The following is a 12,333-nucleotide window of genomic DNA, read 5'->3' on the forward strand; positions in this document are numbered from 1 at the left end:
CATCTATGACCCAACCATGTCCTACTTAATCACGTGTTCATGATCATGATACCAAATTGTGCTCATTTGTCTCTTCTTTGCCACATCTTCTAATCTTTGGGTCTAGTAGTATCTATTCCTCCCCTTCCATGGCACATTCTTTATGCGTTTTCTCTCTCCCCAGTCACTTGCATGTCAAAGTTGGTTTTTGCCTCTTTGGACCTCATTTGTTGATCTCAATTGTGTTTCTTGTGTGCTGAATCTCCGATACCTGTGTGCTTGATTTGGCTTGAATTGTCTTTCGTTGAAGATACGGACTAGTTCTTCTCTTTTTTTCTTTTTGATTTAGCTAGGTTGAGATACTTGAATAATAACTTGGCGTATGGGCGCTGCATTTTCTGCGTATACGTACTACGTTCTATAACTAGACAATTTATTATAGCTTAATCTCGTTGGGGATGCATGTAATGTAATAGCTTCCAGATAAGAGAATCGCCAGTTAATATTAGATACCTGACCAAGAATTGTAGACATGGCTAAATGAGCCCACAAAGAAAGACTAAGTGAGCAGAGCAAGCTTGAAAAGGTAACCCAATACCATAGAGTGACCGCTCGATTACAGGGAGGCCACATCAGGCGCCAGCCCGCCAGCCCACTCCCTGGGAAAAAAAATTGTAGCAAACGGGTATAGAACCTGCACGATGTCTAGGAAATGCTCAGAAACCAATACCAACTGATACAAAATGAGATGCCCGCGCACATGTATCGTACATAACAAAAGATAGAGAGAGAAATCGAGTCCTAGCAATCTAGAGAACACATGCCAGCGTGTGAGCGTGTGGAGTTTTGAGAGACGAGAAGAAGGAGAAGATATGCCTGCAAGGCAAGCAATAGCAGGTCGGTCTCGATTTCAAGGTTGTCTATGGTGAAGGAAGATGGTCGTAGGAGGAGAAGAGAGCTCATTGACCCTGTGGTGCGTCTTCGATTCAGTCTGCACGGCCGCAACCCTCCACCATACATCTGAAACCTCCTGGAGTTGCAAGGCAACGTATTCTCCCGTCTTTGCAATACGGTTGTGTGGACGCGTGAAACCCAACTTGGGAGATCTTATCCCATATTGTTTTGGGCATAAGACTTTTAAGACCGGGCTGGAATGGTTCTCCATTTCCATTCGTGTCAGCTGCGGCTTTGGCGATGTTGCAGACGAGGTAGACGTGGTCGTTAACATGTCCGCAACTGTTGCAGACCCGCTGAATGTGGCACATATTTATCTGTCTCAAAAGGAGTTGGTGCATGCAGAAGCGTATTAGAGTGGAAGTCCGCGAATGGCTGATTTTATTGACCCTGGGTCAAAGGCCGATTGTTAGGAGCTTGAAAAAGTGGTTTCCAGCTTTCTCAATTCGATATTGGCTGATTATCTGAAGCCATGCAAATGAGTCTGGAAATCTTGGCTTAAAAATCTCGCTGGTTGATCTGCAAGATGATGAGTAGAGAGCTATGGCATCTTTGCCAGGCGCAGAAAGGAAACTTTCTATATGCCAAAGTGTGGTGAATTGGGGCACACGCCGAGCCATTGTGTCGACGTTTATTCCACGGAAAGCTGTGAATCAAGTTTTCAGCATCACTACAAGATGAAAATTTTGTTAAGACTTCACAGCCAGGCAGGCAACGACGGAACTTGCTGAAGCACGGTATGGAGCAGCTAGAAAGATGTGATAAAGAGATATTACAATTCAAGTGAAGACAGCATGATGGGTAGTGACAGGAATACATAGCAGAGCATCATGCACAGCAGGCCAGCAAATAACAGATTATAAAGACATAAGAAGTTCCGCAATATGTTCAATTGACACTGTACAATGGAAGGCTCACCAGTCCTTGATCAGGAAGATTGTCCAGGCAAGGTGGCTTAAGAAGCATCAGGCGAGCAGCCTCGGGACACATATCATGTGAAGAGCAATATCATGCAGTTATTATAGAGAGTTCATTCATCGTCAACAAAGGAGTTGGCCAGTCGGCCAAAGATTGGGACTTCGAAATGTTCGAGTGTGTCAACTAAAGTGTGGTCAGCTTGTGTTATCGTTGCGCAATCGTGGAAACACACCATCTCGATAAGCCCGCATGCTGAGAAAACCGATCATTGCAATATCACAGATAAACAAGAGCCATGAGAAAAAGCTTGACCAGGAGAATATTAGGTGGAGTATCTGGAAGGCGTTAGAGGTGTCAACGGTCGACTCGGTCGATAGCGAGACTTACAAACATGACGGTGAAAAGCATGCTCGATTGCCAGGCGTGGAAGCTTTGAATATGTCAGCAAATTTGTTGGCAAAGGGTTGTCTCTGGAATATGAGAAAAGAGAAAGCGTACCGAACATAGTCGCTCTTGTGTTCTACCAACAGGAGGAAGACACCACCGGCAGGAGGCAGAAGCAAATATGCCAGCATAGCTTCAACATCCATGCGGATGGGGAGACTGGTATCGAAAGCCCCAAGATTCCAACGACCGCTCTCCACATCATTGCCAAATCCTGTGTTTCCATGTCCACTGGTGTTTATATGACCCGCACCGGCGAACTGACTGGGGGAGGGGAGCCCCGGTGAAGCGAGTCCGGGGACGGGAGGAGATCCGCGAGGCGATCGAAGATTGGGGGATTTGATGCGATTCGCGTCGGCCAGCGACGGCGAAAAGGCGCGTTCCACCTCGGGGGACTCGTCCTGGTAGGGCGCAAAGTTCATCTTGAGCAGGCGATGAAGCGGAAGATGAGAGAACGAAAGCCAGGAGAGAAAAGTAAGGACAGACAAACGGGGATGGATGGACGGGAGACGCGCTTATCAGCCCACGCTTTGAGCTACTAGTTTCAAGTAAGTAGCTTTATCGCGGTGCCGCAGTTCGTCGCCTCAGGCAGCCCTCACTTCCCCGCTGCTCTGCTGCTGCTGCTGCTGGGTACATTCTTCTCACTTCCACCACTCATCACGTAACTGCATGTCATCTTGGGTATCATCATATCATCATTGTCATTGTCATTCCTCTCTCGTAGTACTGTACATGGAAAATCGTTTTTGTTCATGCCTGCCTCCTCTACACCCTGCCGCGCCCCCGCGCAATTCCTGTGCCCCGCGCGATCCCACTGACCGGTCTACGCGTCGTGGAGGTCGTCGATGGCTTGGTTGTTGAAGATGCGGTAGTCCTGGTTGTGCTGGAGCTTGTTCCTGAGTACGAGGTGCTTGGTGTCCTTCCCAGACCGCTACGCACCACTCGTCCACGAGTGGTCGTGCCACGCGTAGTGCGGGTGCCCGCAGCCAGTGCTCTCTTGCGCTGGTCTTCTTCAGCCTTCCGAGCAGCAGCTTCCCTTTGCTGCTGGAGTTCCCGTTCGCGTCTCTCTGCTGCCTGTTGCCGGAGAATTTCTTCGTTCTCCATGTCGGCCACATCTTGAACGGCGCCTTGCCAATTAGGATTGAGGATTAACCGCTGGTTGTGTTCGGTCTGGGAGAGGATTCGCGTCCAGGTTTGGAGCAAGGTGGAAGCGGAGTCTATGGTGCGCGAGACAGTCTACAGATCGTTATCGGTGGTTAGCAATTGCAAATTGTAGATGGTCAATGACGGTAAGTTGGCCTTGAACTTACACCCATGTTCTCCTTAGCACAATCTAGGCTTCCTAGTAGCCCCTCAATGACCTGGTTGATCTTGCTGACGCTCTCCAATTCACTGCGCAATGCGGCCTCCCGCGCCTCCTGACGGTCAAACAGAGTTTCCCCTCCGTCATGGGTAATGGTGGGTTCTGGCGACATGCTTTCTTCCTTCACAGCTCTGTGGTGTAGCATTTTATTTCCGCGTTTGGAGGGGGAATCCCAAAGGTCATCAGAGTCATCATCCGACAGCTGAAGCCTGTCCATTTCCTCTGCGGTGCTGCGGTGCGTCATTGTTTAGGAGGAGTAGATAGAATGGGTGGTGGTGGTGGTTATGATGTGGGGGAGGCGTGGCTGTGGAAACAACAATGATTGTTTGTTTGATCTTGAAAGGAAACGAGGATACAAAAACGGAGTAGTTGAAATGCACCAGCTGGCGGAGGGGAAGGGGAAATAACCACCAATGAAGAAAAGAAGAATGCCGATCGACAGCTAATTATCGTGGGGCAGTCTCAGCCAGTCGTTGGGATGGGAGAGTATAATAGCCCGACTCTGGAATTAGTCTATCTAGTCGGTACCCAAGCAATTGGTTGGTTAGTTAGTTGTTAAAGCCTAACTAAACGAGGCGGAAGAAGGCGTGTAGGAAGAAAAAGGTGTGGCTGGGACGCGACAAGGAAGCACCACCAAAGCGGGCCAAACATTCCAGATCGCGGGCACCGGCCATCCCCATCCACTCACTGAACCTCACCTCGTCTCTTCTTCCCTCCCTTTCCCCAGTCCACTAACTACCGCCTTCTCTCCCTCACATCCACAATTCACATCCACTCTTACCACTACTAACTACCACTACCACTACTCCTCCTACTCCTTTCTTTGTTTACGGCTACTACCGTTCCATTGGTCTCGCTCCCTTGGATCTGCTCTTTGATAGTGACACGCCCATCGATATTGCGCGCCCTGTTGCCTTGGATTACACGGTCGGCTTTTGGCGTTTTCCTCCCTTTTTATCGCCTTTGAACCGGTCACGGCCTGATTCCCATCACCCACCACGCTTATATATCATAATTCTTTTGGATTCGCATCTATCTGTTTAGCTGGGTATTATTGTGCACCCGAAGTTGGGGCTATCGAGCGTGTCCACAGCCACACTGGACCTGTATTAGCCCGTGTTCGGCGTCATTATTCACAATGGCCACAACACCACCACCGCCCTCCACCCTACGAATCCCGCCTACTCCGCGACTGGGAGCTAAATACGATGATTATGAACCATACTCCACGCGATACTCAGCCAGGCTAGCGAGCCAACGTGCTGCCAGAGACAGAGAGTCCCGTACCACTCCCCCACCTACATTCCCGAGTTCGAAGACCACCGCGAACAAGTACGACATGGATGAATCCGACACACTGTCTCCTCCTGGCTCAGCTCAGACCTCGCCCCGGAAGCTCAAGTCGGCCCGAGCTACCGGCTTGTTTGCGACACATTCACTTGGAGGCCCGTCCGGCACACATGATTCGGATCCCTTCGGCGCAGAACCTTCCTCCCTCCGGCATCAATCGCGATCACTTCGACCGACTATGACTGAAGGAATGCTTCCCACTCCAGCCAAGACGCCTCGCAAGAAGGCTGTCGCGGATGTTGGAAATACCGCACGAGTGCTGTTCCCTCCGCCCCCTAGCGCCAGAAAGAAGACAAAGAAGCACACAGGCTTCTCGTTGGATAGTTTCTGCGAAGACAACGCCCAGGGCGGCTCTGAGATTCAAATCTACACCGACTCGCGCGATCGCATCCCGGAAGTCGACGAAAGCGAAGATAACCCGTTCTACAACAAACCCACGGTTAGCAATACAACTACTCGTGCCTCCAGACGCAAAGAGAGCCGCCGCGACAAGGAAATAGACGACTCGCTCAATCGTGAGGATGGCATGCTTTACGTTTTGTAAGTTCACTACCACAAGTTTCCCTTCCCTACATTGTCTTATGTACTAACAATATCCCGCAGCCGAGGCAAGAAAATGTTCCGCAAGTTCACGGATGATGCTGAGAGCGACCTTGATGATGACGATGATGATTTGGGCCTGCTGGCCGCCCGTCCGGACCTCATCGACTCATCTATCCACAATGTTCGTCCACTGACTCGCTCGTCAATCAAGCCTCGTGTGCTCTTCCCTACCGCGAAGTCGCAGACTCCCCAAGAATCTCGCTCGAGCGATGTCGATGAGGAGGCAGCCACTGATATTGAGGATCACCTGCTTCACGATGAAGTCGAGGAGGATGAAGATCCTGCGGTTGACGTGGAGATGCAGCAACGGCCAGTCACTCCTCCCCCGCAATCCTCCGTTGCAACTCCTGCGTCACCCGGGGCTACGATGCGGTCACTGCGTTCGCGATCCAAGCGGGATGGCCCCGAGCATAGTGAGACACCCACGGCCTCCGAAACCAAGAAAAAGCGCGTCAGTCCGTTCGATGGTTGGCTCCGCAAAAAGACAGCTCCTGCTCTGACAGGGACCAAAGCCAAGAAGCGAGATGCCGAAGCCGCTGGCAGCCCTGGTGGCCCAGCTCCCAAGAAGACACGGGGCAACAAAGCGACTGCGTCATGAGCATGATCTTGTCCGCCTATATGCAAGACTACCAGTGGAACCTTGAAGCCATCGGAAGCAAAGTCTTCCCTCTTGATTCTGCCGTCACAGATTATGCCGCAGGAAAAAACAATCTCTTGACGAGCGTCCTTGTTTTCAGCGTTCTTTCATCTTCTCGTTCGATATTCACTGGCGTCCTTGACTCAATAGGTCGACCGACTATACTAGGTTTTTTAATGTGTCCGGCTGTTCTCAGTTCAGTTTCCGTTTGTTTGATATCCACTACAAAAGCGCAATCGTCTTTTGTCTTGAACATAACAATGACTCCGAGTGATCAGTCGGAAAAGGGAACAGGCGCGATACTATGGGCTAAATGGGACGGACGGATAGGTAAATGGGCTGGACTGGCACATGGGATGGAGTTTCTTGTTCTTTTTTCTTTTCTCTTCTCCACTTTTTACTGCTTCTTTATTTTTTCAGTGCTTCTTATTTCCATATTGCCGGCGTGTTTTCTGCTCCCTTCAACTGCTTATGTCTCTGTGACTGACTTGGCTTGAGAACCTCGGCCTTTCTACCTACTTAGCTTAGTTAGCTAGCTTGAGAGTTTCAGTTTCTCTCGTACAACCAACTTAGATACCATTCAATGAACATGAAATTGTGACGCCTTTTTTTTTTTTCTTTCTTTCCTACTATTCTGCTTCTTCTCTATAAGAATGACGGACATATATAGTGGCCCAGACCAAGTGCCATAGCCCTTTACGACCCTCTACAAACATGGCAGTACTTACTAGTAGTACTAGGGTTCAACCAAATCACCTCGGGAGAACAGTTCAGTGAAGACTACTAGTATTTTCATACTACTTCATTAAGCTAAGAATAGTAGTAGGTAACTTCTGCTAATAATACAATTTATCTCCCAAATAATCCGCAAGAACTCATCGGGAAGAAGAAGAACGAAAAGTGGGGGTACTCGTACAAATCAGGAAAGAAAGAAAAAGAAGAAAGACAAGCGTGCTAATACCATCATGCAGTCAGGTTAGTCATTCGTTGGAAGGACAGACAAATAAAGGAAAGGGGAAAAAAATCTCGTTCATTCATTCATTCTCTTGTTGTAGTAGTAGTAGTAAGTAGTAAGGGGAATATTCCAGTGGGTACCAAGATGGTGTATCTGATTTCTGCTGCTGTTCATGTTTCTGCTGCTAAGGAAAATGAAAGTGGTAAGTTGGTGTCAAATAGGAATGAGTAGTCGACTATGTTCTTTATTGCTCATGTGAGACGGACTAGCGAGTGAGTTCCTTTGCTGGTGAGTGACACTGGAATGACTGATATTTCAATGGAATATTCGCCGTGGAAGGACGGGGGTCAACTGCGTTGCAGGTAACGAAGGGTATCTATATTTTGTTTTCATAACACTGGAAAAAAACGCTGTTTTTCTTCTAGATGATGTCTAGTTCATCGTCGTCGTCGTCATCATCATTGTTCGTTGGCACCATGTCGGGTTTTCCTCCTAGACTGTCTCTTCCGGCTTCCTTGATGCCATGGGAAGTTATGAACCGGGTCTTCTTGACACCGCTGCCGTGGGGTCTGTCGCCGTCATGAGCCCGTTTCAGAGGGCTCAGCTTCACACTGTCTGCCTTTCTGAAGTTCGAGATGCCCAGATTGGTGGTGGAAAAGTCTTCTAAGTTGTTCTTTGCCTGCTCGGGATGGTGTGATTGGACGTTGTTGTTATTTCGTGATCGGAGATATTCAGCGCCAACACCCCCGGAACGGGAAATAAGCCTCTCTGCGATGTCGCGTTCGCGTTTCTTCTCTGCGAGTCGTCGGCGGAAGCGCTCTTCTTTGCTTTCCATGCCACGGCCCATCATTCCGGCGGCGATGAATGGGTCGTCGTGATCTGCATCGATTAGGGCTGCGGCAGACTGGCCAGACGGGTGAGGGTGGAAGGAGGGTCCGCCGCCCCTGGATTTTGGAGCCGGTGCAACGTAATAGGACGATTGTGATTGATAGTCGTATCTTGCGCCATTTGGCTTCAGTCCATTCTGGGGGCGAACTTTCTTGTCTCCGCCGTAGAAACCGGTTCGAGACCCTGAGCGGCCACCGGGTCCATACATTCCTGTGCCACCATTTACTCCCATTCGACCTGCTTGTGTTCGACGGACCTGTAGGTCGACATGAAAGTCGCAGAATTCTGTCTTCCGGCCATCAACCCATGAGTGGCAGGTCTTGCCATCCTTCCTAACGGCCTTACAGAATCCAATGTCTTGCGCATAGCCGACCTCTAGGATCTTGTCGTCGGATGAGGAAATGGCGAGGCTGAACCTGTTGGTGTCTGTCTTGTTCTTGGGCGGTGGCATGATTGTGGGGTTCAGAATGGCAATGAGTATTCCTTCGGAGATTCTGTAGTATCGTGGAAAGGCAGTGTCGAAAAGGAAGAGATCAATTGTCCATTTCAGATCTGTCAGAGTAATGACCATATATTGGTTGGTGTTGTTAGTTCCATCGTCAAATGGATCAACCTCCTTCTTAGTAGTGTTGGCCGGTTGCTTGATTTGCCTGGGCTCTGATTTCGATGCTACTATACCGAATACAACATAGTCTGTGTCGATTTCCTCTGGCAGTTCAAAGTCAGGCGCCTTCACTGTGCGTAGGAGATCAGGAATCTTAAGAGCTTTCTTGTCTTCCAGTGTTCGAGACAAGAACGAATGGGGTAGGATGCGGTTGGACAAGTGCAAGGAAGAGAATGCTTCAAACTTTGAGGAGTCACCACTTTTCTCGCCTTGGGAATCATCAGTTGCACTGTTTTGAGAGCTGGCCGGCACCTCGGACTCAGACTTGTGGTTCCGTCGGTGAAAATATGGCAGTGACTCCTTCGCATCAGCCGCACCATCATCAGATCTCTGTACGCTAGACATGGTCTGGCTCCGGCCCCTTTTCAGCGACGGCTTTAGATTATATGACCGGAGGACATCTTCTCGACTAAAGCTTTCGGCCCGTCGCCTCCTCGTTGGCGAAGCTGGGACGTCCTTCCTTGACTCGGCAGCTGCTTTGAAGGCCTCCACTTCCGCTTTATCGATCTGGAAGGCAGAGCTTCGATTTGCCTGGATTCTCTCCATTCGTGCTGCTCGTTCTCTCCGAGACGCATCGGCAGATCGGCTCTCAGCCATACGTTCACTGAAGCTCTTTGGACGGTTGCGCTCCCCACCCACGGTTATTGCTTGCAGAAGACTGCCAGAGCGAGAGACTAGACCATCTCGCGTCCCTGGTCTACTTGCTGACTGAGCAGCTCCCTTTGAGCTTGGCGGACGTTTCAGCGACACATCCCGACTTCTGAGGCCTTTGTCAATGCCTAACAAATACCTCCGCGGGGACACGGGATCCGTGGGAGGAGCAGCACGCCTCGTTGGCGACAGCGGCACCTGCACATCATCGATATGGGCATTGCTATCCGTAACATGACCATTACTTCTTGTCCCTAATGGCTCATCATGTCCTTGGAAAGATCCAATGGCTGACGTAGGCCTAGAGAAAGTCTCCCCGTCGTGCCTCTCTGGACCAGGTGTCCCCGTCTTCGTGCGGCTTTTCTGAAGTTGCTTGAGCTTAAGACGCGCCTCAATGGCCGCGAGCTTCAACTGTAAGGTTTCCTCATCCTCATCATCTTCACCCTCGTCCACCCCGTCGCTAAGAAGCTGTGACGCCTTGGATCGTAAGTCGGGAGTAGTGACAGAGTGTTTCAAAGGCGAGCCCAGGTGTTCGCGACGTCGCTGCAGTTCTTCATACCTCTTGCGACCATTCGGAGTACTCAAGAGGGCATCCCGAGGGGACTTTGGCGGCCACGAGATCTCGGCCACTGCAACAGAAGCAGCGCGTCAGCGCACGGGAAGAAGGTCGAGCTGAACAGAAACACAAGGCACTCACTCACTGCTTGTCATCGCATCCACGGTGTCAATTCTAGAGTATTTCCGGTTGTGAAAAGTACAAGAAATGCAGTTTGAATTCCGATCCCGCTTATCGTCTTCTATCTATCGTGCTACCCTTCCTGCCATATTCACTCAATGAAGGGATGCGGGGAATGGCGTCTTTTCGAAATTGGGGCTCTGGGGTTCGGAGGACAGGAGCAGCAAAGGGACAACTACCTCAGCCACCTGACGGATTCAAGACTTTGACGAAGAAAGAAAGGGGGAGCAGGAACCGCAGGCCTGCATGAAATGAAACGCAAGGGAATGAAAGTGAGCTGCAACCAATCCGCCTTTAGTTTCCTTTCTCGCCCGCGGCCTGAGGCCCATGCATGCCTGCCCGCTGACTTGTGTCGCAACGGCCGATGATTGGTTAGCGCGTGTCGCGTTGAACCAGTGAAAAAGACGCGTTTCAATTACCATTATTACTTGTCTTTCCCCCTTCGGACTATCCGTCAATATTTCCATTTCACTATCTCATAGCCAAAAATCAAACCTCAATTGCTGCTGATGAACCGCCGATAACACCTATCCACCTCAAATAATATTCTTGTATACGGAGTACCTTTCACATATCCTATCATCACAATGCGAACCCGCTCAAGCGCTCCATCGGAGGAACCTCAATCCCCTCCATCCACCTCCGATCACCAAACAACAGCAACAGCATCAACATCAGCACCACCAGCGCAATCCACCCCCAAGAAAACCTTCATCCTTCCCTCCACCGCCGGCGCCGACGCACGCTTCCTCACCCTCCCCAACCCGCGAAGCGCCGAACCAACCCGCTACTTCTTCGATCCCAAACTCGGCGTATACGAATTCACTGTCCTCTCATCTCCTCCCTCCGCACCCCGAAGCACCCTACTCGTGCGCAACTCCGATCCCTCCTCATCCACATCCCAACCGCCAGCGCACATCTCCAAGAAAGCCGAACTCCTCCTCGCCACCCCCATCGACATCCTCTTCTTCCTCATCCCCATCCTCACCGCAAACACCAAACAAAACAACCTCTTTCAACCTCTAGACGACATCATCGACTCGCTGGACGAGGAATTCCTCCCGCCTCACCTCCGCCATGTCCTATACGACGAAACCTTTCGCGAGACACTGCACGCCCGCGCCGCTGCGATAAGCGACTCCGTTGAGGCCGGCGACGAGAAGATGTTCCGGTTTAACGAGACGAAACTTCTCCAGGAACTTGTCGCGAAGGCAGATAGGATGGTTAGTGCGGGGTTGCCTCCGAGTCTGGAGGAGAGGTTTGTGAGACAGGCGCTAGCGACGCCGTTGATGGCGGTGAAGAGGGATGATGTAGCGGCTACGGGGGAGAATAAGGAGAATGAGGGCGAAGATAAGAACGAGGAGAAGGGAACGGATGAGAAGACCACCACAAACAATGAAGATGCAAAGGAGGATCTCCCCGAAGGCGTAAAGGTTCCTGAAGGCGTAGCCAACCTCCTACGGATATCTGTGGCGTTGTCATTCATGAAAGAATGCTATCTGTCCAAGGAGATGAGCGCGCGGATAGACGAGTTACTAGCTGCGCCGGAGAGTCCGAAGGATTTCAAGCCGATGCGGGATCATTTGGACCTTGTGGCCAAGCTGAGGGCGGAGGCGCTGGCGTCGAGGTCGCTGGGTGATTTCTCTCGGAAGAGGAGCGTGGAGGATCAGGAGGCTGCGGAGTCGAGAGCGGAGAAGAAGCGCAGGATGGAGGAAGAGGAGAAGAAGAAGAAGGCGAATGAGTCGAGGGGAGTTCGGGATTTGAAGAAGGTTAATACGACGGGAATGAAGAAGATGAGTGATTTCTTTGGGAAGGCGGCTGCGAAGAAGAAGGCCTGAGAGTCGGGGGTTTTGGTTATGTTGCGAATATATGCTTCGCCATTACTCTAAGTGATGGCGCACTTTGAAGTCATGAGAAGACGCTATCGGGACCTTAAAGGTCCATACTCCAGCAGGATGCATAGAATCCTGGGGTATTCAGTTCACCCCCTCGAGCGTTGGGCTTAGTGACCCTGGCTTTCTGGTTGCAACGTTATCCTGCGATTGGGACAGAAACTTGCAGACAAGCCATTGCTGCTTCTTCCTCCAAGCAGGAATTATTCTATTAAGATAATCCCGTCACAAAAATAATCCCATTTGTACATATACTCTCACACGATTTACACAAGTGCTTGGGCTTCTAATTGGACACA

General features: G+C 50.5%; 6 protein-coding genes across 6 annotated transcripts; 3 read left to right on the forward strand and 3 right to left on the reverse strand.

Annotated features, from left to right (window-relative positions):
• Nucleotides 1–914: 914 nt before the first annotated feature.
• Nucleotides 915–1,289, forward strand: AKAW2_70351S (uncharacterized protein; the record flags this gene model as incomplete). The annotated part of the gene is made up of 1 exon (XM_041682921.1): nt 915–1,289. The coding sequence occupies one exon, from the start codon at nt 915–917 to the stop codon at nt 1,287–1,289; it is 375 nt and encodes a 124-aa protein (XP_041547234.1).
• Nucleotides 1,290–1,963: 674 nt separating this feature from the next.
• AKAW2_70350A (uncharacterized protein) lies at nt 1,964–2,717 on the reverse strand (the record flags this gene model as incomplete). The annotated part of the gene is made up of 4 exons (XM_041682923.1): nt 1,964–2,034; nt 2,084–2,186; nt 2,239–2,281; nt 2,350–2,717. The coding sequence occupies 4 exons, from the start codon at nt 2,715–2,717 to the stop codon at nt 1,964–1,966; spliced, it is 585 nt and encodes a 194-aa protein (XP_041547235.1).
• Nucleotides 2,718–3,060: 343 nt separating this feature from the next.
• Nucleotides 3,061–3,902, reverse strand: AKAW2_70352A (DASH complex subunit DUO1; the record flags this gene model as incomplete). The annotated part of the gene is made up of 2 exons (XM_041682924.1): nt 3,061–3,531; nt 3,606–3,902. 2 exons carry the CDS (start codon nt 3,900–3,902, stop codon nt 3,061–3,063), a joined length of 768 nt encoding a protein of 255 aa, XP_041547236.1.
• An 894-nt stretch (nt 3,903–4,796) lies between these two features.
• On the forward strand, nt 4,797–6,209 carry AKAW2_70353S (uncharacterized protein; the record flags this gene model as incomplete). The annotated part of the gene is made up of 2 exons (XM_041682925.1): nt 4,797–5,548; nt 5,612–6,209. The coding sequence occupies 2 exons, from the start codon at nt 4,797–4,799 to the stop codon at nt 6,207–6,209; spliced, it is 1,350 nt and encodes a 449-aa protein (XP_041547237.1).
• A 1,415-nt stretch (nt 6,210–7,624) lies between these two features.
• Nucleotides 7,625–10,117, reverse strand: AKAW2_70354A (Mcm10/DnaG-type zinc finger protein; the record flags this gene model as incomplete). Its single annotated transcript, XM_041682926.1, has 2 exons — nt 7,625–10,035; nt 10,108–10,117. 2 exons carry the CDS (start codon nt 10,115–10,117, stop codon nt 7,625–7,627), a joined length of 2,421 nt encoding a protein of 806 aa, XP_041547238.1.
• Nucleotides 10,118–10,729: 612 nt separating this feature from the next.
• AKAW2_70355S (uncharacterized protein) lies at nt 10,730–11,980 on the forward strand (the record flags this gene model as incomplete). Its single annotated transcript, XM_041682927.1, has 1 exon — nt 10,730–11,980. One exon carries the CDS (start codon nt 10,730–10,732, stop codon nt 11,978–11,980), a length of 1,251 nt encoding a protein of 416 aa, XP_041547239.1.
• Nucleotides 11,981–12,333: the final 353 nt, after the last annotated feature.

The sequence above is a fragment of the Aspergillus luchuensis genome, chromosome 7 (genome assembly GCF_016861625.1).
Source record: "Aspergillus luchuensis IFO 4308 DNA, chromosome 7, nearly complete sequence".
NCBI classification, from domain to species: domain Eukaryota; kingdom Fungi; phylum Ascomycota; class Eurotiomycetes; order Eurotiales; family Aspergillaceae; genus Aspergillus; species Aspergillus luchuensis.